General features: G+C 36.8%; 2 protein-coding genes across 3 annotated transcripts; both read right to left on the reverse strand.

Moving 5' to 3' along the window:
* Window positions 1-20: 20 nt before the first annotated feature.
* LOC139965725 (thymidine kinase 2, mitochondrial-like) lies at window positions 21-15980 on the reverse strand. Its single transcript, XM_071968386.1, has 7 exons — window positions 15759-15980; window positions 13160-13379; window positions 12359-12487; window positions 11337-11500; window positions 10454-10542; window positions 10035-10195; window positions 21-8236 (listed from the first exon to the last, which is right to left on the reverse strand). Exons 1-7 carry the CDS (start codon window positions 15917-15919, stop codon window positions 8156-8158), a joined length of 1005 nt encoding a protein of 334 aa, XP_071824487.1. The 5' UTR covers window positions 15920-15980; the 3' UTR covers window positions 21-8155.
* A 1458-nt stretch (window positions 15981-17438) lies between these two features.
* Window positions 17439-23966, reverse strand: LOC139965724 (uncharacterized). Of its 2 annotated transcripts, none has more exons than XM_071968385.1 (7): window positions 23942-23966; window positions 23192-23317; window positions 22298-22392; window positions 21232-21412; window positions 20567-20722; window positions 20105-20348; window positions 17439-19111 (listed from the first exon to the last, which is right to left on the reverse strand). In XM_071968385.1, the coding sequence occupies exons 2-7, from the start codon at window positions 23295-23297 to the stop codon at window positions 18640-18642; spliced, it is 1254 nt and encodes a 417-aa protein (XP_071824486.1). In that variant the 5' UTR covers window positions 23298-23317; window positions 23942-23966; the 3' UTR covers window positions 17439-18639. The 2 variants fall into 2 exon arrangements, with proteins under 2 accessions (XP_071824486.1, XP_071824485.1); XM_071968384.1 differs by lacking the exon at window positions 23942-23966 and adding an exon at window positions 23744-23934.
* Between the last annotated feature and the right edge of the window lie 3532 nt (window positions 23967-27498).

Genomic DNA, 27498 nt, shown 5'->3' on the forward strand with positions numbered 1-27498 from the left:
AGAAGTTAGCCTTTTTATGAATGTCTGTACAGCTGTTTGTATGAAACAGCATGTAGGAAATTTTTGCTTCATACGATATGTCTCAAGCTGTGAGTGGCAGTCCTCTGAAACCCTGTAACTTATTTAACAAGTAATGCAATCCACAAATGACATAAATATTTGAAAAGGCGCAGAACTCTGCAAGTTTCATTCTTGAGCCATATGGTGGAGTTCATGTTAGCCCAGATCCATTAAATCTCTTTGGAGGTGTACCTTTGGGGGTGGAGGTAATCAGGAGGGGGGGTGGAGATACCTGCAGAGGTATGTGTTTTGGTATGCTTCAATGGAAGCTAAACTGACCATAATTTTCTTACATAATTCAGAAAGAAAAAGCAGGCTTGCTGTGTTTTTGGTTCCTTGCTTTTTGCAAAGCAAGGAACCTATGCGTTCAACTTGGCGTGTGTGTGTGTGTGTGTGTGTATGTGTGTATGTGTGTGTGTGTGTATGTGACGCTTGGCTTGTGTACACGATATCTCAATAAGGAAATGATGTATCATGATCAAACTTGTTGGGTGGATAGCCCATAGTGAGAGGAAGATCCCTATTGTTTTTGGTGCTCGCAAAGGTCACCAAAGGTCAGTTAGATGCCAAAAACCAATATATTAAAAACAGCAATAACTCCCATTGACAGGGTCCGACATGGTTGATATTTTGGGAGTAGTTGTGAATGGGGTAAGGGATCGTTTTCAAACATAACGGTAATGTGATCGGAGGTCAACAAAGGTCAATTAATGATAAAAAACTAGTATTTTTGCGATAACTTGAGAACGAAATGTCCGTTAGGGTTGGGAGTTGCTTTAATGTTATCCAATTGTCGACCCGCATCTGGGTGACCCTTGACCTCAATTTGACCTCTGGTGACCTTTACGTGTTTTGGGGGATTTTTACAGTTTTGATGCTATTTTCAGATGTCAAAGGTACCTTCTGATCATAAATGTCAATAGGTTGACCCCGTGTGACCTTTATGTGCGAAGTTATATCGGGTCAAAGTTTTTCGGTCGGAGTTAGGATGGTTGTACAGACTTGTCGTTTTGTTTTTTGGAATCAGGAGATTAAACTACATCTGAAACCAAGGTCAAAAGGTCAAAGGTCACATTAGAAAAAATGTGCTTATTTTGGGAGGAAACGAGCAAAAAAGAAAATGTTTGGTTTTGATGCTAGATTTGGATATCAAAGGTACCTTCCGATCAAAAATGTCAAATGGTTGACACCCGTGTGACCTTCGTGTGCGAAGTTATATGAGGTCAAAGTTAATTTTCAGACATTTAATGCAACAACTCCCAGTTCCAAGGTGTAACATGGTTGATATTTTTGGACAAGTTGCAAATGGTATAGGGAAATATTTTCAAACTTAACGGTCATGTGATCCGAGGTCACCAAAGGTCAATTAATGTTAAAAAACTAGTATTTTGGGGGTAGAAAATGGGCAAAGAAAAAATGTTTCAATTTGTATAGTTTGATGCTCTATTTAGGTCTCATCAATCAAAAATGTCAATAAGTTGACCCAAGGTGACCTTTGTATGTTAAGTTATATGAGGTCAAAGTTAATTTTCAGACATTTAGTGTAATAACTCCCAGTGCCAAGGTGTTACACAGTTGATATTTTGAGACAAGTTGCAAATGGTATATGGGAATATTTTCAAACTTAACGGTCATGTGATCCGAGGTCACCAAAGGTCAAGTAATGATAAAAAACTAATTATTTTTGCGATAACTTGAGAACAAATTGTCCGTTAGGGTTGGGAGTTGCTTCAATGTAATCCAATTGTCGACCCGCATCTGGGTGACCCTTGACCTCAATTTGACCTCTGGTGACCTTTTCGTGTTTTGTGGATTTTTAAAGTTTCGATGCTATTTTCAGATGTTAAAGGTACCTTCTGATCATAAATGTCAATGGGTTGACCCCCGTGTGACCTTCGTGTGCAAAGTTATATGAGGTCAAAGTTAATTTTCAGACATTTAATGCAATAACTCCCAGTTCCAAGGTGCGACAAGGTTGATATTTTTGGAGTAGTTGCAAATGGTATAGGGGAATATTTTCAAACTTAACGGTCATGTGATACAAGGTCACCAAAGGTCAATTAATGATAAAAAACTAGTATTTTGGCGATAACTTGAGAACAAATTGTCCGTTAGGGTTGGGAGTTGCTTCAATGTAATCCAATTGTCGACCCGCGTCTGGGTGACCCTTGACCTCAATTTGACCTCTGGTGACCTTTTCGTGTTTTGTGGATTTTTACAGTTTCGATGCTATTTTCAGATGTTAAAGGTACCTTCTGATCATAAATGTCAATGGGTTGACCCCCGTGTGACCTTCGTGTGCGAAGTTATATGAGGTCAAAGTTAATTTTCACACATTTAATGCAATAACTCCCAGTGCCATGGTGTGACAAGGTTGTTTTTTTGGACAAGTTGCAAATGGTATAGGGGAATATTTTCAAATTTAACGGTCATGTGATCCAACGTCACCAAAGGTCAGCTAATGTTAAAAAAGTAGCATTTTGGGGGGAGAAAATGGGCAAAGAAAAAATGTTTGAATTTTTACAGTCATGCTCTATTTAGGTCTCACCGATCAAAAATGTCAATTTGGTTGACCTCCGGGTGACCTTTGTGTGTGAAGTTATGTATACAAGTTCAAAGTTAATTTTTAGACATTTAATGCAATTAAATCTCAATGCCAAGGTGTGACATGGTTGATATTTTGGGACAAGTTGTGAATGGGGTGGTGGAACATTTTGAAACTTAAAGGTCATGTCATCTGAGGTCACCAATGTTATCATATCTGTTGACACGCTTGTAGGTCTCATATATTTCTTACATTTTCGATGCCATACTTAGATCTCAAAAGTGCCTTTTGAACAAAAATCCGATCACATTTTGTGATCACAAAAGTGTTGGCTATAGTGTTGGTTACTTTATGGGAACATGTAGGACCACAATTACTAGGACTATTTGAGCCCAATCTTGCTTGATAATATTATGTGTATTGTCATATACCCCAAGCAAGGAACCACAGTGCCCTTGGGCTCTTGTTTAATTTTGTCTTCACTTTCTTCCCATTGTTGGAATGCTCTTGGAATAATCATTTATAACAGAATCTGGAGTCACCATTTTTTTTTCTCATTCCTCTCTCCAATTACATTAATTTTTAATTTACGCCATATAGCAAGCATGAAAAACAAAACATTTGATAATTCTTTTCATTTTATTCTTGTCTTCCCAAAATTATAGATACGTCTGTTTCATACCTTGCTGTGCTACATAATATCCATAACCATTTCAGCGAGCTCTTTTCTGTTTTGTTTTTGATTCAGTGTTTAGTACACCAGGAATTTTTTAATAAAAATGGTCCAAGTGCAGCATATAAGCTTATGTTATCCTGTGACTTGGTTTAATTAAACCAGATGATTACCTAACCATATTCCTATTCTGGATAGTGGACTTATAGACTACTAACATACTAATAATGGATATGTGGTACTTCTTCTCACCTGCAAGGGTGAAATCGGGCGTTAGTTGGTACTACCCAATATTATGACAATGGAAACATCTGCCAGGTAACGTACATGATAAAGCCAATGTGAAGTGGAATAAGCAACACATGATGGTGCAAAACTTCAGTGAACACACTCTCAGGGCTTATGTCAATTCCATAACAACTTATATCAGTACCATACAAATAGCTATTCCAGAACTCTCAAAGAAATCTTGGAAAATATATCTAGGTTTAAAATCATTTTCGGCAAATCTAGCAATTTCTGTGTGATGGCCATCTTAATTGGTAATTTTTTAGCCCTCCAACACCCTTCTTAAACATTGAAGGGACCTTAAGCCAAAGAGGGTAATGTTTTGACAGTGACAACAAAAGTTTTGTTCAGTTTGAACATGACTTACCGTTATTGGACTTAAAATCGATGTTGTTATTTCGTTTTATGTGAGGAGATGGGGTGAGGGATATAAGTGTAATACATATGATAATGTAGAGATTAAATAAAAAAAAATAGTAATTGGGAAATTAACCGTATGTTTAGAGACTAAATGTTTTCTCTCACATTTGTTCATACGGTTCCTCCTATTGAGATACATAACTGAGGATTTGAGCTTTTAACTTGATATGAGTGAAAAGCTTGAATTCATATCAGATTTCAAATTATATATAAGTAACATTCAATATATATACTTGAGAAATGATGAGAAATTTGGTTTTGGAGATGTTCTCATTAAGCTCACATAACAATATCACATTGTATGTCTATGGGTGTGGAGCTCAAAGCATTAATTAGTTGTAAAACTTGCCAACATTGTTTAAAGTGACAAACAAGTAATAAGATCCTTTGCTGACTGGTTAACACCATACCAGGAAGCATATTCTTGAGTACATTAACCGTCATATTACACTGTACCAGAAGACTGTCACAATAGATTTGTTATGGTTATCAGCCAATCACTGTCTTATATGTTGGTCTTCTCTGTCATGTGCTTCTATAGAAGTGCTTTACATATTGGCTGACAGGCTCTTCTATGAACTAAGGTGAAAGCTGAGTGGTCATTGATCCATATCTTTTGTAATCAAATTTAGCTTGTAATCAAATTTTCGTTTCTGATGTTGATAAATCCAGATAATCTACAAAGAAAGCCGCATGTCAGTTTTGGTTTTATTCAATTAAATTTACAATTCTTTGAACTCATATGTCAAAACCTGCATGGATCTAAACGACAGAGATACCTTTAAAGAATACAGAAAGCATAAAAGAGAAAGATGTTTAGTTTTTCATTAAAAGCCAAGTGTATATTGTTGCTTCAGTTGTAAATTTATATATAAAAGAACCTTGATTACATTTAGATTTCATGGCCTCTACCTATGTGTAGGCATTGAGGTGATAACCAAAATGAGAACATTATGGGGAGTGGAAGACTCAGGCTAGTACTGTCCAAATGCCCTTTGACAAAATCTGCTACATTCATTTGCATGCTAATATAATATTGATAGTTTCCCCCTCCACACCCCCCCCCCCAAATAAATGGCTTAAAACTTTTTACTCAATTTATCAAAGAAAAATGTATTTACAATAATACAATTGCAGCAAATGTTTGTTACAAAAAGTGGGACACTTGCAGGCACTAAGAAGTCTAAAACATGTATACTAGCATTAAAGCCAAATTAAGGCTATGGTTTAAAAAGGGAGTGAAACATAAAACAGTTAGGACAGGAGATTATGTGGAGATCTTGGCTTTTGTGTGTGACGATTAAAGACAGAAACTGACGTTGATTGCACCCTGTATAAACCTACTGGAGTTGAGTTGACACTGTATAATTTAAATGATAGAACTTTGTAGTTTCTAGGGTGCAATAGAAAGTCACCATTTATCCTGTAAGGCTACTACGGGCCTCATAATTTAGCCATGATCATAGTAGCCGCATAGTTTGTTTTTATAACTGCATTCAACAAATTCACTCAAATTTGTAGTTATCTTTTCATGACTTGTGACCCAATATTTATCATGCAAAGTATTGATGTTTATTTAAAACAGCAACAGACCTTACAATGCATCAGTAAAATTGCACCAGTTTCAATATTCCAGAAAGGCAACCAATGGTCATTCATGGTCAACCAATTTTAACTTTCAAGATCAAAAGCATTTTCCCTTGTCTGTGACATCTGATTCTAACATCCCTTAATGTCCGAGAAGGCTAGAACCAACTTGAAAAGTACTTTTCGAAAGCTTTTGGGCACTTTTCAGTATGCTTGGAATTTGGGAGCTTTTCTGATTAGCTTTGACAAAACTTTATGCAACAAAGTTATCATAATTTTTTTTGCAATCACATCAAATGGTGAGAAATACTTAAAGGATATTCCATTGACAGGAACATATTCTACACTGTCACATGAAAACTCCAACACCCATATCTTGTTCCTAACATTTGAATGTAAACTATATTACCATATACAACTTTAAAATATAACAAAACTGTTAACATACTGCTTATGCACTAAAGAGCCTGTGTATGAGAATGTGTAAAAGTAAGTTGGCCTGACGTTTTGATCATAGCAGAATCTTCTTCTGTTACTTGTCATTCAGCCTCTGAACACACACAGATACAACTTGCCCTACCTCCAGGGAAGTGTATAATGGGTGGGTGGTCTGTGATGTAACCATGGTAGAGGTCTTTTGGAAAGCTTTTCTTTACTATTATAAAAACTATTGCTGATTTGTTCCTCGAAAAGTGTCATATTTGGAATGTTTCATTTTCTAGTTGTCAATGTTTTGTTTTTTTCTGCATTGAGAATTTCATGGAACATGTTAGTAAGGATTATTTCCCTCAGGGGGTTAATAATCTTTGCAAACTGAAGAAAAGGAAAGACATTTTCATCTCAGTTGGCACAATGACATCACTGAATGTGTTGCCATATGGGTTCGTAAAATGTTTACCAAACTGCCAAAACGTTGTATCTCCATGAATACTTCCAGTAATTTTGTTAAAACAATTTTTCAGCCACTGAAATATCCCTCCAAAAGTTGAAAACTCAGCCAGTTGCTTTTATCATTAAGTCAACCATGAACACATATTAATATTACTTACAAAGATGACATTAATTTCATCATAACATAATACGAAAAACAAGACATTATACTAAAAAAAGTTGACTTAAGAAGAAAGTGGAAAAAATAAGAAAAAAAGAAATGGATTACATTCAAGAACCGTGGATTTCAATTACATGCTCTCAACTAAACTGAATTTAATTTCACCCTGTTGTAACATTTTTGGGATCACCTTAAACGATCAAAAGTGTTCCTGTTTTTGAGAGGGGCATGTTATACATCTCATCCTTATATGTTTCACCTTTGATCATTAATGAAATTTAAAAAGGCCACCTGGTGCTACATTAAAATTTAAATATTGACAAAATCTAATCAAAGTAATATGTGCATGTCAGACTTAATATTTGGTACATAACATCCCATAAATCTTTCAGCCATTGTTGTCTATTGTCATTACTCTAGTTCATTTGACACCAGGGCTAGAAAACTTAGTTCAAGGTTTCAACATGAATGGAAGAAGCTATACAGTAAAAATTGGAAAAGGTATAATTAACTTTCATTTTCTGAGGGGGGGTGGGGGGAGGGGCTGCCTGAAGGGGTAAATTTTATTACAAAGACATTTCCATGAAGAAAAGCCACATTGTTGTATTCATCTTGACATGAACTGGGCAGTTCTACACACATTGCAACCAGGAATAAGTGCTGTGTGCAAGTCAAGTCATTTCTAACCAACAACCCATATTGGATTAGTTTCCTTAATTAATGGGTAACTTTAGGCATAAAATTAATATTGATGCAGCCATAAAGGAGCATTGCAGAGATTTAGCATATTACATAGCTCAATATCTTGAAAACTGGAACAGCTATAGGACATTAATCCCACTGAAATCTTTCCTGTTTGGACACATCAAGACTAAAAGTCTGCCTACGTTCATGCTTGGAAATGGATACCGAACTCAAGTGACTAAGCCTGGTATATAATTCAAGAAAAGGTCAAACCAAAATTGTGCTGAACTAACTCAAACAATGTCTTCACATCTGGTCATTTTGCTCTAATGCATATTCAGTGGTCAAATACTGAATATAAGACAAGTAAGAAGAGCAAAAATCTCAGCAAATCTGTGACTTTGGCCAAGTTTCAAGTTATCTTTGCCTTTTCCTGTATTTTTTATTAAAATAAATATGATGCTAATCGATACATCATAGCATGCATTTTTGGACAATGAGTGACCGATGATAATTGCTATGAGACTGTGGTGTTTTCTTGTTAATTATCTTTAATTAAATATCAATTAGGAAAGAACCCGAAGTTGCTGCATTGTCAATATGAACGACAGATTTGATCCTAAATGGCTGGTTTGTGGGGAAAAAGTGGTGGAGTGTGGGGGGGGGGGTGGTGGATGGCAAAACAAAGATGGCTGCCTTTCACTTCTCTCTAACATGATGAATTGTAAATACTAGAAAGAATTATCATAGTTAATTTAATTCAGAGTAGAAATGGTGGCTGAGGTAGAACCATTAATTTAAATCTTTAACTGAGGATTATGTAAATTCTTATGGTCACTGACGAAGTTTACCCTTTTAATAATATTTTATTCTGTTGTTCTTCGAATAGCTTTATCATTTCTGGCAATGAGAGTTCTGCATCCAAAATCTGAAAAAAAAAAAAGATTAGAAAAATTCATTAATTCAACAAATGAATTACCTAACAGCTAATGAGTCAATAACTGGGTTTGCAGGCCAACTTGAGAATTTCCCCTTGAAATTCCATTTAAGAAAAAAACAAAACATTCTTTTCAGTGACAAAAGACCATGGAAACCATTCAAAATCTGATAAAATATGGTTTTTGGAATATAGCTGGTAACCTTTTCATACTGACTCATTCCATTCCTCTACAATTCGTTGTTCTCTGAATTTTTCTGATACAGTAGAGACATTTTAACAGAATTTTCTCTTTTTTATTGGGGGGGGGGGGGGAGTGGAGAGGTGGGTGCCTGTTTTATTCCTTACCAACTGTAAGACTGACAGTGAAAAAAAAAAATTATATTGGAGAGAAAATGGAGAAAAGAAAAGTGCCAATGTTTTCCAAAAGCTATTTATAGAATCAAGGAAAACAAACAAATATGTGGAAAAACATGATGCATGTCACATGCCAATAATATCATTATTCTTTTTGAGTTATATCCAGTTATCTACACCAGTGACAGTGACGTCAAACTAATTTCCTGGCATTTTGTTAACCGATTGTCGGGTGACTTTTCCCCGGCAAATTGCTTTCAGTTAGCAACTTGCCAAGTGCGTCAATTGGCCTTTGTTTCTTTCCCTCATTAACAAAAACAAAAGCGCCATGCCTGTTGATTACAGACAGATCAAGCTAATAAGGAAAGAAACTTTTGCATATGTAAATATCCTTAAAAAAACATGTTTGTTTGTTTGTGTTTGGCCACAACTTTTGAAGCAATATCAAAAATGTTTTCAATTAATTAAAGGAATCTTCTATAATACATCGTTTCATTTATTCTGCTCTGGGAGCTTTTTCAATTTCATTTCAAAAGTGTATGAAAAAAAAAACCAAAGCAGGAAAATGCCATGAAAATCAGGACATTCAAGGAGTAAATTTATTTTTGTAGCTATACCTCAGCTTCTGGACAAGTGCCAAACAATGTTTTAGACAGAAACGGCTCAAAAACGAAAAAAACAAAATTGTAGACATTTGGAAATCTGTGGTTTAGAGTAAAGGGTAGGGGGGAGGGAGTGATTTCAATTGACATGTTTCAACAAGTGTGAGGCCTTAAATATGTCAAAACATGATTCCATCAATAGTTTCAGCCTGACTTTCAGGTTTCTAGCCTTCTAGGTCATTAACTATTATCATACCTATTGTTGTGTAGAAGGGGAATGGGGTAGATGAATGGCACGGACTACACCAAATTCCCACCAAGTTAGCGTGATAGTGTTTTTAATCCAGTAGAGTTAACAGCTAGGCATATACAATAGACGATTAAACAGTAATACATTTCTGATAGCTGAGCATAAGGCAGATTGTTTTAGAGTTGCTGCGTTAAGTTGTTAATTTGGGATATTCTGCATGTTTAACCACACGTCTACGATTCAGTTCACTTTTAGCTTTACTACTAACATGTAGTGATACCAAAAAACATGAATTTTGCATTTATAAAAGGTATAACAAAGTCCAAGATTTACCAAGTTAATCACATATCGTATGCTATACCTTATAGTCAATAGACTGCACATTATATCTCAACAATAGAACAAGCCATGGAAGATGGGATCAACGTGCTTTGTTTGACATGCACTCTATCATACCAAACAAAGCATGTTGATCCCATCTCCACGGCTTGTTCTATTGTTGAGATATAAATCTCAAGACTTTTCTTAGCCAACCCCCCCTCCCACCCCTCCTCTTTGAAGAAATGAAGCTGAAACTTACAATGACTGGAGCTGGGATGCTAAATTTCGTCTTCTTAATCAGCCACTCCTCGTAACGGTCGTGAATTTCTTGCAAATATTCTAGGGGAATGCCCAATTCTTCCTTCCTACAGCGTTGCTTGATCCTCTGGTGGCAAACCTCGGGAGTTGATTGAAGGTATACTAGAAAACAAGACCAGATTGAATTTTGAAGTTTTGAAGAGTCCTTGAAGATGTACATAATTAAACTAATTACTAAAAACTGAAGTAATACCTTTGGCCTGACACCAATATATACCATTAAACAGTCACAAAAAATTAACACCCCAGGGCCAAACGTCTGACCGTAATAACAATCAATTACTGTAGGGAACTGTACGATGACTCTGAAAAGTTCTCTTTTAATTTTCATAACGATAAGTTTAGTATGAGAACACTTACCAATCTGGTCTAGATGAACATCTGAATTCTTGAGCAGCCATTGGAACCATTCATCTAAAACAGTGTATTCAGCGTCTGCTATCCTCTTGCTGTTTGATTGGTAAAAACAGAGAGACGGAGTATTAAATTTTTATTAAATTATTATAAATACTTATAAGTACATATTGCTCTATAGTCAGTATTATAAGTTTCTGTCAGAAAAACAGTAAAAAATGTTGGAAAATTTCAAGATTCCCTGATTTTCAACTTTGGAATCAAATATTTAGCCTAACGGTAACAAGTTTTGCAAAGTGTTCTACATGAGAAAAAAAAGAGCAGACAGTCACTGTGGAAGTTATAAGGAAATGAAAGAGCAAAATAAGTATTGGGGGCTAGATTGGGATTCGGAGTACAGTAAATTTGTACTGTAACTTTGTAACTTAATTATACCTTTCACATATAAGTTTAAACGCTGGTAGAAAATGGGGTACAAATTCTTGCATGTTTAGACATCCTAATGTTAATCTAGCAGCTAAGTACTGAATGTGATGTATAATAACCCACAAAGCAAGTCCTATTTTAAACACACTAACAAGACATTAAGGTGTGGGGAGGGGTATTGGAGCAATTAGATACCCAGCAGTCTGGTCCACCCCTCCTCCCAAGGAAAAGATAAATTTCTACAACCCTTGGCAGGCCGGATGTTCAAGGTCACCGTATGGCTTTTGTTAGGATGAAATTTGACAAACAGAGTAAGAATAACTAGATATCCTCATATTATTAAATATCAATTAACATCTTTTTAATTACTGATAAGCCAATATCCCTCCCCCCGGTATCTTCATCCCCCCCCTCTTCCTTGATGCCATCATGTTTAACAGGACAGAGAAGTCGGTTGACTTACTTTACTGCCATATTCTCAACGAAACAGTATCTTGCACTCTGTATAGACCTTTCCAGGAGTTTGATTGGTCGTGTGTGTGGCAGGATGTGTTGATTCAACATCGTCAGTTGTACATAGGACTGGAAGGTGAATGCCCACCTCACTGGATCTTCATACATCAGACCCTGTATCAATAATAATTATTAATATCAATATTAATATCAATAATAATAATTATCGATCATAATAATAATTATTATTGATATTGATATCAATAATACGTATATGATTATTATTGTTATTATGTTATCAACATTCAAAAAGAACTACTGTACACGTGTATAGTTGGTATATACTTAATGGTTGGAACTTAAAGGACAATGTATAATGAAATAACACATTTCATGAGTTGTCGTGAGTTTTCGTCCACTGATCTGAAGTGACTCGTTTTCTTAAAGGACGATCGAACTGTACTTGAAAATAAATTTTGTAATAGAACTATTTATTACGATGGCTTAATAGGGACAGAGGAATAAAAAAAAAAATTTGAGATAAAACGTCAAACTTTTGAGACTTGGGGCACTTAATTTTTTTCCCTATGTCCCTAGTAAGCCACCGTAATTTATAGCTTGTACAGCAGTATTCGTAACATATATAAACATGTGGTCCTAGACTGTATTGCTCCTGTCAAGAGTGCCGAGACACAAACCCTCCAATTGTCAGTTGCTTATCGGCTTCACTGGGTCACTTCACTGGGTCGAAGTTCAACGTGAACAATCAATATCTTCAAGTTTAAATTTTGTTTGGTTTCATTCCAATCATTGTTTTAAACACAGCCAGATTCCTCCACTTTAATTACAGGCATCTAGATGCAATCAAAATACAAGTGTCACTGACTTGGAAAGCTTTCCAAATGACAACAAAATGTCAGTGCACTCCTCCACTGTGTAAATTTCCTTGTAATTTAACATTTCTTAAAACATGAGTCGATCACCACAATATGGAGGAAGACAACCGAAAACCTGACAAAAGGTATAACTTACCAATAAATTATGTCCCCTGCAATTCTTCCAGTCGTCTACCGGTTCCACGTTGACTTGGACGTCATCCCGTTGTGCCAGGTAGTTTAACAAGGTGGTTTTCCCAGAGCCGATGTTACCCTCTACTGATATCTGGGGACATAGAAGGTGAATGTCAAGAATAAACACTGCAGAAACAGCTCAAAGTCAATATACATAAATCCTTTGCCGATCAATTTTATTGAGCTCCAGATGATCAAAAGTAAAATGACTTGAAAATGATAATAATTGGTTACTTGTTGCACACCTGTTGGGGAAAACACAACATTTCACAAAATCTTCTTAACATCTGGAGGAAAATGGAGAAAGATGCAACAAACTAACGACAATCCAGAGGTAACACTGTGGGATGTTGACCAATCACAAGGCGGGAAACTTTGACTAGATGTATTGTTTATTCAGTTCAGTTTCACCAAAAAATTTAAAAAAAAAAAATGTTCAGCTTTGAAAACAGGCCTTAGTTCAGTTCTCTAAGATACAGTTTACCTCTTTCTCTTCAATTTCACATGAATGTTGCACATATGAATAAAGCTGAAAAGCTCCATTTTGGTAATGTCTATTATTTTTGATTGGATGCTTGCTTTTGACAAGTGTAAGAGTGTCAGCTGCCATGAGTTGTTGTGGTAGATGGGCCACAATACCAACAATAACCGTGACAAGACAAGATGGACTAAAAAGGCCTGAAAAAGTACTGATAAGCTTAAAGGGTGTGAAGACTCACGCAAAAAGAAACGTCCTCAATGCCTTTAATAATGTACTACTCACAGTAACTCGTCTCTGTTGCTTTTGTAAAGATGGCATTGAGATGCCATTAGGTATGGAAACAACATAATTTTCTTTGTCCTCCTGGTGAGCAGATGCAGTTAGAGATAATTTCTTCAGGGTGCCAGGGTGCTGGTTAATTTTCGACTTGAGAATCACTCTCTGGGGGCTTAAGAACTTGCTGTGAATGGCATCGTGGGACACAGACTTTCTTCGAAAGAATCTGAGAGAGGAAAACACTGAAATATTGAATGTCTCTGCTGAAGAATCAAAGCCTGAAATAATACAGATATGGAAATACAATTAACTTAGTATTGTGCCAATAAATTCTTGGCAGCAAGACTATGCTCAGCTCCTTATGACCTTTTGGGCTTGCAATGTGCTTGTTAAAAGAAAATATCAAACATTTATTTAAAGCACTTCAAGGCTTAAACAACAGATATATGTTATTGAATGAAATTATATTTTTTAAATTGACCAAATTTGTGTACCTGTACATCTGTATCTGGAGATCAGTGCCTGAAACTTGGAGATTTTATAATTCTTTTATCTTTTATAAATCTTTTATCATTTTTTTATCTTATTCTTAAAATCTTTTATAAATCAAATCGACCAAACTCATCTTAGGCAATGTAATTCTTGGCTGTTTCTTTTAATTATGGTAACTCAAGCTGATGTAAGCGTGAGTATGGCAGTAGAACCCCTGAGGGACCATACTGGAAAGTACTTTGACCATACGCAAAGAAATACGCCAAGGTGGATGTGGTTTTGTTCTGTATTTGTATGCCACACTATCTAAGCGGGCGCCACCATCGGTTGGCGCGGAGCGTACCCCAAAATTTTGGTCAATAATGCCTCCCAGATCGCAGGAAATGGCACTTCCCGGACCATATAACTTTCATCTGTAATTGTTTATTTGGAGGTTTCATGTAATGAAAATTTGGCACTGGGATGAAAAGAAGACCGAAGAAATGAATGGATTTTTTTTTCAATTTATTTTCACATGGTGCATGCTGTGGGGAAATGTTTAGTTCAGTGCAACCACGGAATTCTCCATGGAACAGAGCCTAATGCTGCTCGACGGGAATATAGCTATCATGTTAGGCTACAGACATGGTTATTGTTAGGTAACAGGTGTTGTCTGCTGCTCTTAGCACGCATACACATTTACGTACTAGTTGAGTGAAATCATGCCCAATAGGGATAGTAATATATTAGTACCACCCTGGAACACATCACATGACCCTCCATGCATGGTACGCGCATACGCGCGCTTTTACTGTGTGTTAGTTTCTCCAGATTTATTAAACTCATGGTATGAACCATGTTGCGTCACTTGCACTGTTGCGGCTGAATTTTCCTCCACGCTTACGCAATATGCCACGCCAACCGTCGTACTTTTCCCTGGGGCAGTAATGCACGCCGTACGCAAATTTATTGGCGTACATTTCCATATGCCAAAGATCTTTGTGTGAAAGGTCGTACTTTCCAATATGGCTGAGGGATGGCTGGTATGACATCGAAAAAACATTGCTGAGACTCAAGGTCCAATTGATTTAAAGCAAGGGAGATTCTAACACCGTAAATACAAATTGCCATCCCTAATATACCAGAGATAAGGTAAAACTTAAAGGCTTGACCAACAATGTAAAATTAATACAGAATGATTTTGTGGTTTAACAGAACCCAATGTTAACAGAATGAGAACATAACAGAAAGTTTGAAACAAAAATAATGCTTACAAAAAACTGTGGCTCTGCATAACACAATGGCATGGGCAAATGGTGAATCACTTTAGGCTAACTTACGCATAACTATAAATACTACAAAGTGGCTATTTTTACGACCAGGAGTAACAATAATTTCCGGTTACGCATGGGCAGTTGCTTTAAATTTTTACGACCAGGAGTACCAATAATTTCCGGTTAGGGTTTAGGGTTACCCCTATACTGCATGCGCAGTTGCTTTATTTACTTTACTGCACATGCAATAATTCGCCGATGTCGTAAGAATAGTTTATAAATAATTGATACTCCTGGTCGTAAGAATAGCCATGGCCTAAATACTATATTTACTAACTAGTAACAAGATGATTTTCTCCACATTCCTTAAATTAAAAGTGAAATATTACACCCAGCCCAATTATGACTGCAAATTATAATATAACATCAAAATTGGCTGGGAGATTTGGCTATGTCTGGCAAATAAACTTGGTAGAATGTGAGATTGAAATTAAAGCCAGGAGAGTTGGCAGGTAGCTTAGGCTATGTTATTCTTAGGCCTTGCCAACCTACGCTGGGGTAATGTAGGATTATGTAGCAATATTACTATTAGGTTTTACTTGGCCTAACTTTGGTTATTATAAAAAATATGGTAGTTGGTACGCTAGTGCTGAAAGGTTAGCCGTCAACTAATGTTAGGCTTAGCATTAGGCCCAACTCAGAACATTGATATAGGCGCTCCCAAAGTTGGGGTCGCTTGCGACTGAATTAAGCCAGTACTTTTGCGACAAGTGTTCAAAAAATGCAGAAGAGGGAAATTCTTAGTTGTGCTACTCAAGTTATGGCACATATTTTCCCATGTATACATGAATTTTTCCAACCTTCTATCATTATTCCTTTGTGCTGCGCCAACTTCGATAAAACGTGTAAAATTGGATGAAAACGGCATTGTTGAATGAAGTCTGCACCAGGACTGGACGCAGTAGGACCAACAGACGGTAGAGGCGGTTTGAGTGCCCCGCCAAGCATTCGCTGACCTCATTTGTTCGATTTTCCCGCGTTACGGTTGTAAAAGGGCCAGACAATGCTTTAGGTACCCAACTTATCATAGATGACGTAATGTATTCAAGTACAGTAGTACAGTAATAGATGACAAAGCGGTAACGATAATTTTGTACGGAAGCCGATAGATAATATTTATGGGCGGCCATTACCGCAAAAACAAAATATAAAAATTAATTTATTAAATTACACCACAAATAATTTTAACATGAAAAAAAATAAAATTTCTCCATCAAAAATATATTAACTCCATCAAAATAAATTTACTCCGTCAAAATAAATTTACTAACTCACATCAAAAATTAATTTTCTTCATCAAAAAAAAATTTACTCTGTGTCAGAACTAATTTCACCCTGCACGTATTAAATCTTCACTAAGTCATAAAATAAAGGTGTCTGTTTCTGTAAATAGATGACATAGTTAACTGTTTCGATATAAACTCATCCTAGCTGCATCCCGTCAAGAACAAACAAATGTTCCAAGATTGTCATCCTTGACATATTAGGTTTGTCACACTACATTCATACAATCAACCGTGTAGTCTTTTTTTCCCTTTTTCTTGGCAATGGAAATAATAGACGTTTGTCCACATTAGCCAACATCTCTTGTTCAGTTCCATCTATATGAATAGGTATGATAAATTAAACAAAGATATTTGTATCTCCCTGAGTAGTATGAAGTGTTTAAATTATTTGTGTACATCATTATTAGTATTGGAGAACTTCAATATAAAGTCTCTTTTGGGACTTAATTGTTGTCTGCTTAATCTTTTATGACACTACCTAACTTACCGTTACGCTAGCAGTTCTTCTTTGTAGCACCTTTGGAGCACAATTGTACATGGCAGAAAGAGAAATGACACCTACATTTCTCTGGAATGAGTGTATCGGGTGATCTCAGGGCCCTGGTCTAGGTTCACGAACGAAGCTAATGCATTTTCACATTCCTTTTCCCCTCTCATAGAGAGTTTAAAGCACAAAATACATGTGTGAGAGAGTAACTGAAATTCTATGGAATTTACTTCTTTTGGTGGGTGGGGGAAGGGAGTTGGGGCATGGGAGGAGGGGTGGATTGGCAGAAAGTGAAGCCAAAAAGTTGTTGGAATTTTTTATATTTCTCATTCTCCCGGAAGAACTCTATAAAGTACATGGCAGAAAGAGGAGTTTAATTTCTGTGGAAGGTATTGCAAGCTTTCAGATGGTAGTTTCTCGTAGCTATTTTAATATAAATACATAATTACATTCTAGAGATCCACTTAAGTTATTGGAATGTATTTCAAAGCACAGCATCTGTGGGGGTCCAGGAGGCAAAGCATTTTATTAGGCTAATGTTGCCCAAATAAAAGAAATGTGGACATAAGTTTTCAGTATTACCGCAGCCAGCTGAGAAGGGGGAGGGTTGTGGTGGGGGGGGGCAAGCATCTTCATTGGGACTCATGGATATCAAGTAAGTTCTTCTTCAAGTTGTCACAGTGTGTTAAAAGAAAGAAAGAAAACTCTTTTTCTTGTTCATTTTTTCATATGAATATGATCATATTATTGACATAACATTTCAAAGAAAGCCAAGCAGTTAATAACGGGTGCAACACACTAGAATGAAACTACACAAATTTCTACATTAAAAAAACTTTTGATGACAGTTTTCTTTTATCTACATTATATACAAATATATCTTTATAAATGTAAACATGAAACAGAAATGAAGAAAATCTAGTATAAAAAAAATAAAAAATAAAATAAAAAAATAAAAATCCTAAATGAGTTAACTGAATCAAACTCAATTAAAATCAAAGATTTTTCTATCTCAGTCTGAGTTGAGCATAAACATCACAATTTCAGAATCTGTAGGCCTATTGGCATTTGGAACTACATCTGACTCATGAACAGCTCTGGCTTTGAGGAAATAGTTAAGTAATATTAATGATCAATAAATCAATCCATAAATGGTATGAATTAATATTGCATACATGATCCTTATACCATTAACCAGTTGGAATGTTTTTGTCATTGTCCTTTCATGTCATGATATAGAGCACTCGTACTGACAGTATGAACTGTATGAATATCATGGTTTTATCAGGCAGAGGTTAGGATCTGTTCACACTGCCAGTACAAGCTTTGATGCAAAGCATGATGTGGTAAGGACGTTGTCCTAGTTGGCTGATACCAAAAAGCATGCATATGCATGAGATAGCAGGTGAGCACATACAAGCACATTCAATCAAATGTGATGAAAATACTTGAGAATATTACTAGAAACCATTTTGGGAAAACAATGAAAGATACAAAGATGTTGAGCAAAATAGTACTCGAGACGTAGATATAACTGTACATTCTTCTATCATTGCATGTGCAGAGTTGAAGACAGAAGACAATATTTGCATTTAAATATTCACAATTAACAACATGAAAGGATGAAACTCATGGAGCAACCTCAAGACATTGATTTAATTTAGATGGAGCGAGGGAAGGAGGAGAGGTGATTGGGAGAAGTCTTCATGTACATACAGTTAACTATGTCATCTATTTACAGAAAAAGACACCTTTATTTTCTGACTTAGTGAAGATTTCCTTATTTCTGGATTAGGGTGTTACAGTGGGACAGGGAAGGGGGGGGGGGGAGGAATTCTCCTCTCTCTTTTGTTATGCTGTTGATCAAAACCACCGATCATGCTGTACTATGAAATGAACCATCTATATCTATTGTTCCATTATTTCTACTTTGTTCAATTCATCAGAATCTACTGCAGAAATTTGTATGAGGCCACTATAACTATTAACAGATGCAAGATTGTTGGCTGAAGGATGGCAAAGTCCATCCCACAGTTCACGGGCCAAACTTGGGGTCAGTTTTGCCCATACCAGGGTCTTATTTAATGGTACTGTCCCTGGACACCACTTTTGAGCAAAGGTAAAGTATATCGTTGGATTCATGTGGTGTGCAAATTGACGATTCGACTCATTTGCTGCAAGGGCGGGACTTGATTCGATTACATGTAAATAGCCATGCATTAGTGTTTTTGAATACGAAACACCGTTGAAAATCATCGTTTCCTGACACCTCGGGAGTTCCAATGATGTGTCCACACCTGTTTCAACACTGGTGTAGAATATTTTGGCCTTTGATCTCCGTGTGGCATAGATGCAACCCTGGTGACATCTTATCTGCAATCTGTGAAGAGAACAACACAAAATGTCTGTAATGTCAACAAAAATGCTACATCCAAGGTAAAATATATACATGATATATATGATAAGTAATTTGACTACGACAAAAAAAATTTCAATGTTATTACCATACTCTATCATCGTTAATCAAAAAATATTGCTAATACATGTTTCAAATATAAACCAAAAAGCTATTTATCTCAGGATTTCTTGCCATACAAGTTGCTCAAAGCTTAAAATAACTATCTCAGTAATGTAGAGCAAGTGAGTTAACATTTGTTCAAGATTTAAACCAGGACTAGAAAAGATTTATTTTTTGTAGCAATCCCTTGTCACTGGGCATCCCCCATGCCATTCAATCACAAATATTTTACAGTATACAGAATTTTTAACCAATATGTTTCAATATCCAGAAAGAACCGTCTTCCCCTGTGAAAATATAGACACATTTTTACCCATTTTGAGCTAAAAAATCCATTCAATGATTGTTTAGAGTTACATAACATTGATTATACACTGTGAAATATTTTTGAGAAAATGGCAAAATTTGTCCCCATCTGAGATATTCTTTTGCCCACCCCCCCTTTTGGGGTTATCATATTTAAAGAATTTCAGACTTTGATGCCTATTGATTTCCTGTGACCTTTGACCTCTACCAATTTCAATAGGGCTCTTGTACTCAACAAGATGAATATGCATACCATGTATGAAATTCAACAAAGATGTACTTATTGAGTTATCTTGTTCACAAAGTTTTCAGGCTTTGACCTCTGTTGACCCAAATGACCGTTGAACTTCACAGAAAACAAAAGACCTTATTGTACTCGATAAGATGGATCAACACACAAAGTATGAAGTAAATCCACCATCAACATTTTAGGTTGATGTGTTTATAAGAAAGTGTCACAAGCACCAACACACGCCATCACTATCGCAAAGATTCCTTTCGCCTCCTGCAAGGAATAACAAAAATTTACCAAGAAAACCTTTTACTTACCCGCCTTGCATATTTTCAAGAATGTTTCTAATATTTTTCTTCTCTTTAGGATTCAGTGATAGGTCATCATTTGCTTTTTCTGCTTGAGGTAGGGGTGGAAAACGGATGAAATGATAGCCCTGTGGGATGTCCCTTGGAACTTTCTCATGAAAGAGAAGAATCCCACCCGGAAGAGAGACGTCATACTCCTTCTCGATGGTATGTTTTGATGAAAGGTAACTCACCATCAGCTTCATTTTACAAGCTGGCAGAAGAAAAAAATAACTCAATTATGTTCAACAAAGTTTTCACAACTTCCAAGAAGATTGTCAGATGTCTCTCTGCAGTATTATTGAGAAAACATAGTCTCTTGGTCTGAGGCTGCCAAGAATAATGTCTACAACAGTAACTGGTATTGTAAGAACTGTGTAACATTGAATTCAACCCCCTTGACAAAAAAGACATATTGGAAGAAGAGCTCACCAGATGGTAAACCATTGTTTGGATCAGCTGCAGCATTAATTCTAGAAGCAGAAGAATCATCGTTTCTAGAAGGTGCCACATCATTCGTTTCTGGACGATGAATTGTTGGCGATGGTTCCATGACAGGATTCATAGAAGATGGATTATCTGCAGCTCCTGATAAAAAAAAACAAAAACAAAGATAATGAATCCTTGTTATTGTTTTCATTGCAAAATCATATCAAATTTTAACTGTCAGGATTACACAATATCTTTCGCACCTTTGCTTCAACGGCTCATGCAAACGTTCTCTTTTTTTCTGGTTCCTGTATTAATGTTAACTGATCTCAGTCATACCTGATCTGTGAGACTATAAAAAACATTAACAAAGTTTCACCCCAAAAAGCTTGGATCTTTTCACTGTAAGAGATTGAACTCTGTACAATCAATTCAAGGTTTTGCTACAATCTTCTTGTCTTTGCAAAAGTACAACAAGAGAAATATACCAGGGTTTTGCTACAACTAACAACTAATTGTACTATTGTATAAACACATCAATTAGGTCACCTGGCTTAGACAATTAACTCTCATAGCATCCTGGAAAACAACTCATTTTAATGTTTCTTAAGCAGTTAAGTACTATGACTGTAATTAATATTGGAGTAACCTTCTTTACTTTCACTTGCCTAAGTGCCCAGAATCAGGTGACATAACAGGCATTTGATGAGCAGGCTGAGAATCAACGTTGAAGTCTCCTGAGGATATCCTTAGTTGCGGCAACGGAGCATTGTCACCTTCCATCCGTATTTGATCGAGGATCTGTGGAATCTCGGTATCTTCCGAACTCAGTGAAATGCTGGCTGAACTCTATACAATATAGAACAAACCATATAGAATATAAACTGTAGGAATATCGATTAATTGGGCTGTGATTCTGTTTCCCACAATTCTCTGTTTCCCTTATACATTTTATTTTCAGTTCTCTGATTTTATGAAGTCAGCTATTCATCCTTTTGCAAATGTTATGTTCATCCCCTCACCAGTGCTTTTTTAGGATAAATCGTGGCAAGACAACCTTTTTTGGGACTTACATTGACATGGCAGGGCGGTATGGCAAGGGGCAATGGCACTGACCGATGGCAATATGCGGTAGATGCCGTTGGTTTATTTTTCGAGCCCTGTTCCTCACATTTGATCTGTTTTGTTCAGACTGTCCTCTCTGCTTTATTACAAGGACAGAGGATGCATGATTTGTTGATTATGTGTTAAGTTGAAGTTAAGTCAGTAGTTAAGATAGTTAACTTGAAGAAAAAGCTATACCTACCTGTATTGGTATCAGTACACCCTTGGTTGCACACAGTGCAGGCATTTCTGATTAATTTCTAGTGGTTGTCCTACATTGTCATTATTATACTTTCAGTATTTATTCATTCCTTTGTACCTGTCATAATACATAAGTCAACAGTGGGCATACCTCTCTTATATCCCCACCTATGATGACTGCTTAAAGGTATGCTGTATTGGCCCAAAATATGGTCACCTTTGGTCAAAATTCTGAACTGTTTTTATTACAACCTTCAAGGGAATTTTCCTCACCGGGACATTCAGTCATCTTGTGTGTTCCTTAAAAATGTCTGAGGACAACCTTTAACTTGTTGGCATGTCCTACCATACTACTACCATTGTATGTTCAATTTCTCTTCTACAGTGAATGATAGTAAATGCACTGATGTAACATGAAAGTCAACTTACCAAGAACTTTCTCGTTATTCCTCTCGATGGATCAGTGATTATTTGAGCACTTGATGTTTCCTGATATATACACGGCTCTGTATACGTTTCTGCATCTGCAAAACAGAAAAGTTCAGTAGGTCAACTACATGGTGAAATCTAAAAGGAATCAACATTAAGGTATAACATCTTTATTATATGTGTCTCTACTCTCACCAACGATGAACAACCATTCTCGTTACAGAGAAGGAAACAGCCTCAGATGGTCAACCAAGTATCCTTGCTACTCTGCCAGTAGAACCATCAACCATCTGCACCCTTAACAGTGTGTACATACAATACTAATAACTTAGCTGTCTGTACACAATACTAATAACTTAACCAACTGTACACAATACCAATAACTTAACCGTCTACACACAATACCAATAACTTAACTGTCTGTACACAATACCGATAACTTAACCAACTGTACACAATACCAATAACTTAGCCATCTATACACAATGCCAATAACTTCACCTTCTGTACACAATACCAATGACTTCACCAAATGGTTATCTCAACCTGGAAACAGGCATGGAACACATGAGGTTGTTCCAGCAGCTATTCAACAGTATCAAAGGGAGGGTAAACTACAAACTCTCTATGAGAGACAAAATGGGTATAGGCTATACACACATTAATGTATAAGAAAATCCAGTATCCGGGCCATGTGCACTGATGATGATGTGAATGATGATGCCACTTTTAAGCACTCAATAGATTATAAACCCACACAATTGATCTATCTTGCCTTACCTCTTAGTTAATTCTCACTTAACATCAATCACACAGCCATGCATAGTGTTTGGGGAGGCTGGGAGCGTGGGTGTCAATGTGCATTGATCCTGCCCAGGATAAGAAAATACTAACCTTGCATGTCTTGGTCTGGTGACATTCTTCCCAATATGCTCTGATCATGTATATCCATCAAGGCTTGCTCATAGTCAAAGCTGCTTATGGTTCCTTCAGAACTCATAGTGGCTGAATTAATTAATCCTGCAGAACGTAAAATATGAATAGTAAGAAAATAGCTGTGTAAGTTTGGCATAACATATACCTAGTGGCGATTTTATTACACCCTTTCTTTTTCCTTCTCCACGAACACATTTGTTTCATTATAATTTTTTCCCAACTTTATGCCGTAGTTCAAAGTAAAGTATAGGACCTGTGGTGTGTTGGCCTAGTTGACTAATTTACACTAGACTGCAACATTGAAAGGTGCCTAGGCCTAGACCATAACTAATTGGAGCTTCCAATAATCACTATGCTACATACATTCACACTAGGCCTATGTTATGTAGGCCTGGTACGATGTTAGTTTCACTTTTGGAGCAACTGCATGTCTCCTTTTATCGCTGCGCTAAGCACACCTTTGGCTTAGTTAGGTGAAAAATCGAACTCTTCCATAATAGCAAACCTTACCTTCCTCTTCCGCTTTGACAAGTTTAGAATGATGACCTAACGTTTAACACTGACTAACTGTTAGTTGCAAACTGTAATATCAAAATCTCGAGATAGAAGTTCAGGTACGTCCGTTCGCTGCTTCGTAGTAAGATAAAATGAACTTTCTTTACCTTGAAAGCTACAAGTATAATTCCGTAGGAGGATATAAATACTCACAGAAATTCCAATCACGTAAACACTGTACAGTACACGTATTTTTGCGTAATATTTTGGCGTCAGGGTATTCCCTATAAGGTATTTCAGGCGTACGGAGTCAAGTAAAGAACATGTATAACAGAGTTAAGGACAGAGGGAAGAATTGTGGAACAACATTACACTAGCAGTAGGAGTCTGATAAAATGTTTTGATGTATAAAGCGCTTCCTATACCACAGTTCCTCTCTGAATAAACTTTTCGTGGCGAGCAATGGACACTTATATTTAGTTAAGTTTAGTTTAGTAGAAAAAAGGATCAGGAGGGACACTTAAGTCCCCATCAAGGACCCTACAAAGAGAGGGAAAAAACTGAAGACACAAACACTCAGATCCGATTACAATGCTTAAAGTGCTTGTCCAAAGCATTCTTAAACCCATTGACACTACTTGCAAGTACAACTTTCTCAGGCAAACTATTCCACTCATTCACAACCCTATTAGAAAAAAAGTTATGCCGAATATTAATCCTACTATGCGACTTTTGAAGTTTAAGACAATGACCTCTAGTACAACTACTGTTTGCAAACATGAAAAAGTCGGTAAAGGATAAATTGTCGAAACCATACACAATCTTGAAAATCTGGATCAAGTCCCCACGTAACCTCCTAAGCTCCAGTGTGGTGAGATTGAACAGTTGTAACCGCCTATAATAAGGAACCCTCTTTAAGGAACTAATCATCCTAGTAGCCCTCCTCTGGACCTTTTCAAGTACTTCCTTATCCTTAGCAAAATAAGGGTTCCAAGCCTGCACAGCATACTCCAGATGAGGCCTAACCAACTGCTTATAAAGCCTAACTACGATGTCCTCTTTCAGAAAACTCAAGTTCCTCTTGATCATACCTAAAACCCTATTACCTCTTTTAGCAGCTTCAAGACAATGTTTAGAAGGTTGCAGAGACGATTCAAAGTAGATACCTAGGTCTCTTTCAACAGCGACCTCCTGGAACTCCACACCATTTAGATTGTATGCAAACTTTTGGTTACTACTACCAATTTGCATTACCTTACATTTATCAATATTACATAACAACATTTTTCATTTTTATGACTGATTTGCCATGGGGGGGGGGGGGGGGTGGGAGGGATATTGACAAATCATCCGATACCATCCGAATACTCGTAACTGGTAACTAAACAGTGACCGATCACATTTTTCAACTTCACACCTCACTTACGCCGAGCCTAACTAGGCACAATATTAAAAATGTATTGAGTTAGTGGCAAGTGTCATAAAACAGTGCTCGATGAAAATAAGCAAGGTTATCTTAAAAGTTGAACCAATTTTCGCAAAAGGCATTCACACTCTTCAAAATCATATGATATGGTGTTGAAAAATTCAATCCGTCGATATATCTTGTTATTATTTCCCAGCCATTGAGTCCGAGATCCCTATTTTACCATGATTTCAAAGTTGGCACTTATAACATATATTCTTATATATAATAAACATGGCTGTGTCTTTCATCATGAACAAACTTTGTCAACACCTTATCGACCCCGCATAATCTTTACGGTAGATCCGCCAGTATAGGTTTTTAAAATGCTTGACTTGAGCGGCCCTTTCATAACACGAAAACGAGAATTATGTTCATTTTGGTTGCTAGTTTGGTTGCTTGGTCATGAAATTTCTGCTGCTTATGAGGGCTAGAATGGTTGTTTTTTTTTTGGGGGGGGGGGGGAGTTTCGGATGTCATTCGATAGCGTATAAGGAGGGCATCTTATTTTCCCTTTACCTATTTGTCAGTACAGTTGTACACAGTTTGCGATTGCCTTTGATGTTGGCATCGATGACCTATAAAGGCTACCATACCCTCCAAGAACATCACGAACCACAGGAAATATTGACTTTGGCCATGCAGTGCCTTTGACTTTGATTAAACTTTAACAATGAAAATTACATTGTTTAAACTGGGGTTTCCCATTGGAATTCCTATAAACTGCTTCCTGTAACATGCATAGACAAAATTATAACAAGGAATTCCGACTGTTGCTCAGTACATAATTTCAGTTTATTATATGTCTTCTTGCAGGCAGTGTATTATTAATATTATTATTATTATTATTATCAGGTTATCTGTTTTTTTTTTGGAGGGGGGGTTCTTTTTTAGGTGTTAAGGTTTTCTATTTTCTTTGATGGGAGTACTCTATTCGATTAAGCCCACAAGGGTGGGTTTCTAAGTTTACTTCCTTTCACATACTTTACTTATTTGCAGTTATATTGTCTTGTTCACCTTGTATTACTATGTGTTGAAACAAATAAATTCATCAAATCATTATTATTATTGCGGGGTGGAGATGGGGGTTACAAGAACCTTCTCCTCATTTGCGTTTTATTTTTTGGGAGGGGGAGGGGGAGGTGGAGAACTTTTAAAGATAGTTTAAGATAGTTGTTACTGAGAACGGTTGGAAGCAGGGATGTGTGGGTTGAAGTAAGGTGGTCAGTTTAATTTTAGAGTGGATCATAGGATAGGTACACGTCACTGTCATCGTCAAAGCAGTTTGATAGCTGGATCATAACAATGATCCTACACCACACAAAGCAACTAGAGCGGCAATTGTTTTAAAATTACAACTGCAGAATATTATTGGATAGGAATCTGGGGATTCTCGCACAAAATAAAAGTTAAAACTATAGACGCCAAAAGGTACATCGAAAGTTATATTTAGACTATAATGATTGAACAAGGGCGGCGGAAGCACTTTTAATCTGGGGGGCACCGACATCAAAGGGCACTTTGCAGAAATTCGATTGGACTGATGCAGCCTTATATTTAGTACCCATTATAACTCTTATTGTATTATCTTATTTGCGTATACACATCAGGCTCGATCAACGCCCCCCCCCCCCTTCAAGGAAAATATGCATACTAGCACTGCAATATCCAATGTGCAAATTGGGAAAAAAAGGAACAAGTTTTCTTTTGAGACAAAATGAGGTGAAATCATGTTAGTTGCTAATGTAGGAATCTTCGGAATTAGAGTTTATTTCTTGTTAATATCTTTACAAATTTTTCCATTCGAAATAGCTTTGAGTTTGACCCACAGAAATTCATTAAAAGTCAGGGGCGTAGCCAGGATTTGCAAAGTTGTATACACGACTATCAGAGCCGTATATAGAGATACGGCTCTGACGACTATGTGAGCGGAGCGCCACCATCAGTTGGCGCGGAGCGTACAAGAAAATTTTTGGTTTTACAAACCCCTCAGATGGCCGGAAACGGCCCTTCCCGAGTGTTCATTCTAATTCCCTGGCCTCTTGCTAACTTGAGACACCTCAATTTTTATGTAGAAAAATGGCACATTTTTAACCTGAGGAAAAGTGGGGGGGGCACGACCCCCTGTGCCCCCCCCCCCCGGTTCCGCCGCCCTTGACCGCAGCTGCTTCATATGCAAGTTCCTTGATTTGTGTCACTGTTATTCAATCTTGGCGATATTGGTTTTTTCTGTGTTTACTATGTCTTGCAGGGTAATCACCATGACGTATGTCAACGTTTGGGGCGTGAAGCATTATGGATTGTG

Source organism: Apostichopus japonicus, chromosome 3 (genome assembly GCF_037975245.1).
Source record: "Apostichopus japonicus isolate 1M-3 chromosome 3, ASM3797524v1, whole genome shotgun sequence".
In the NCBI taxonomy this organism is placed as follows: domain Eukaryota; kingdom Metazoa; phylum Echinodermata; class Holothuroidea; order Aspidochirotida; family Stichopodidae; genus Apostichopus; species Apostichopus japonicus.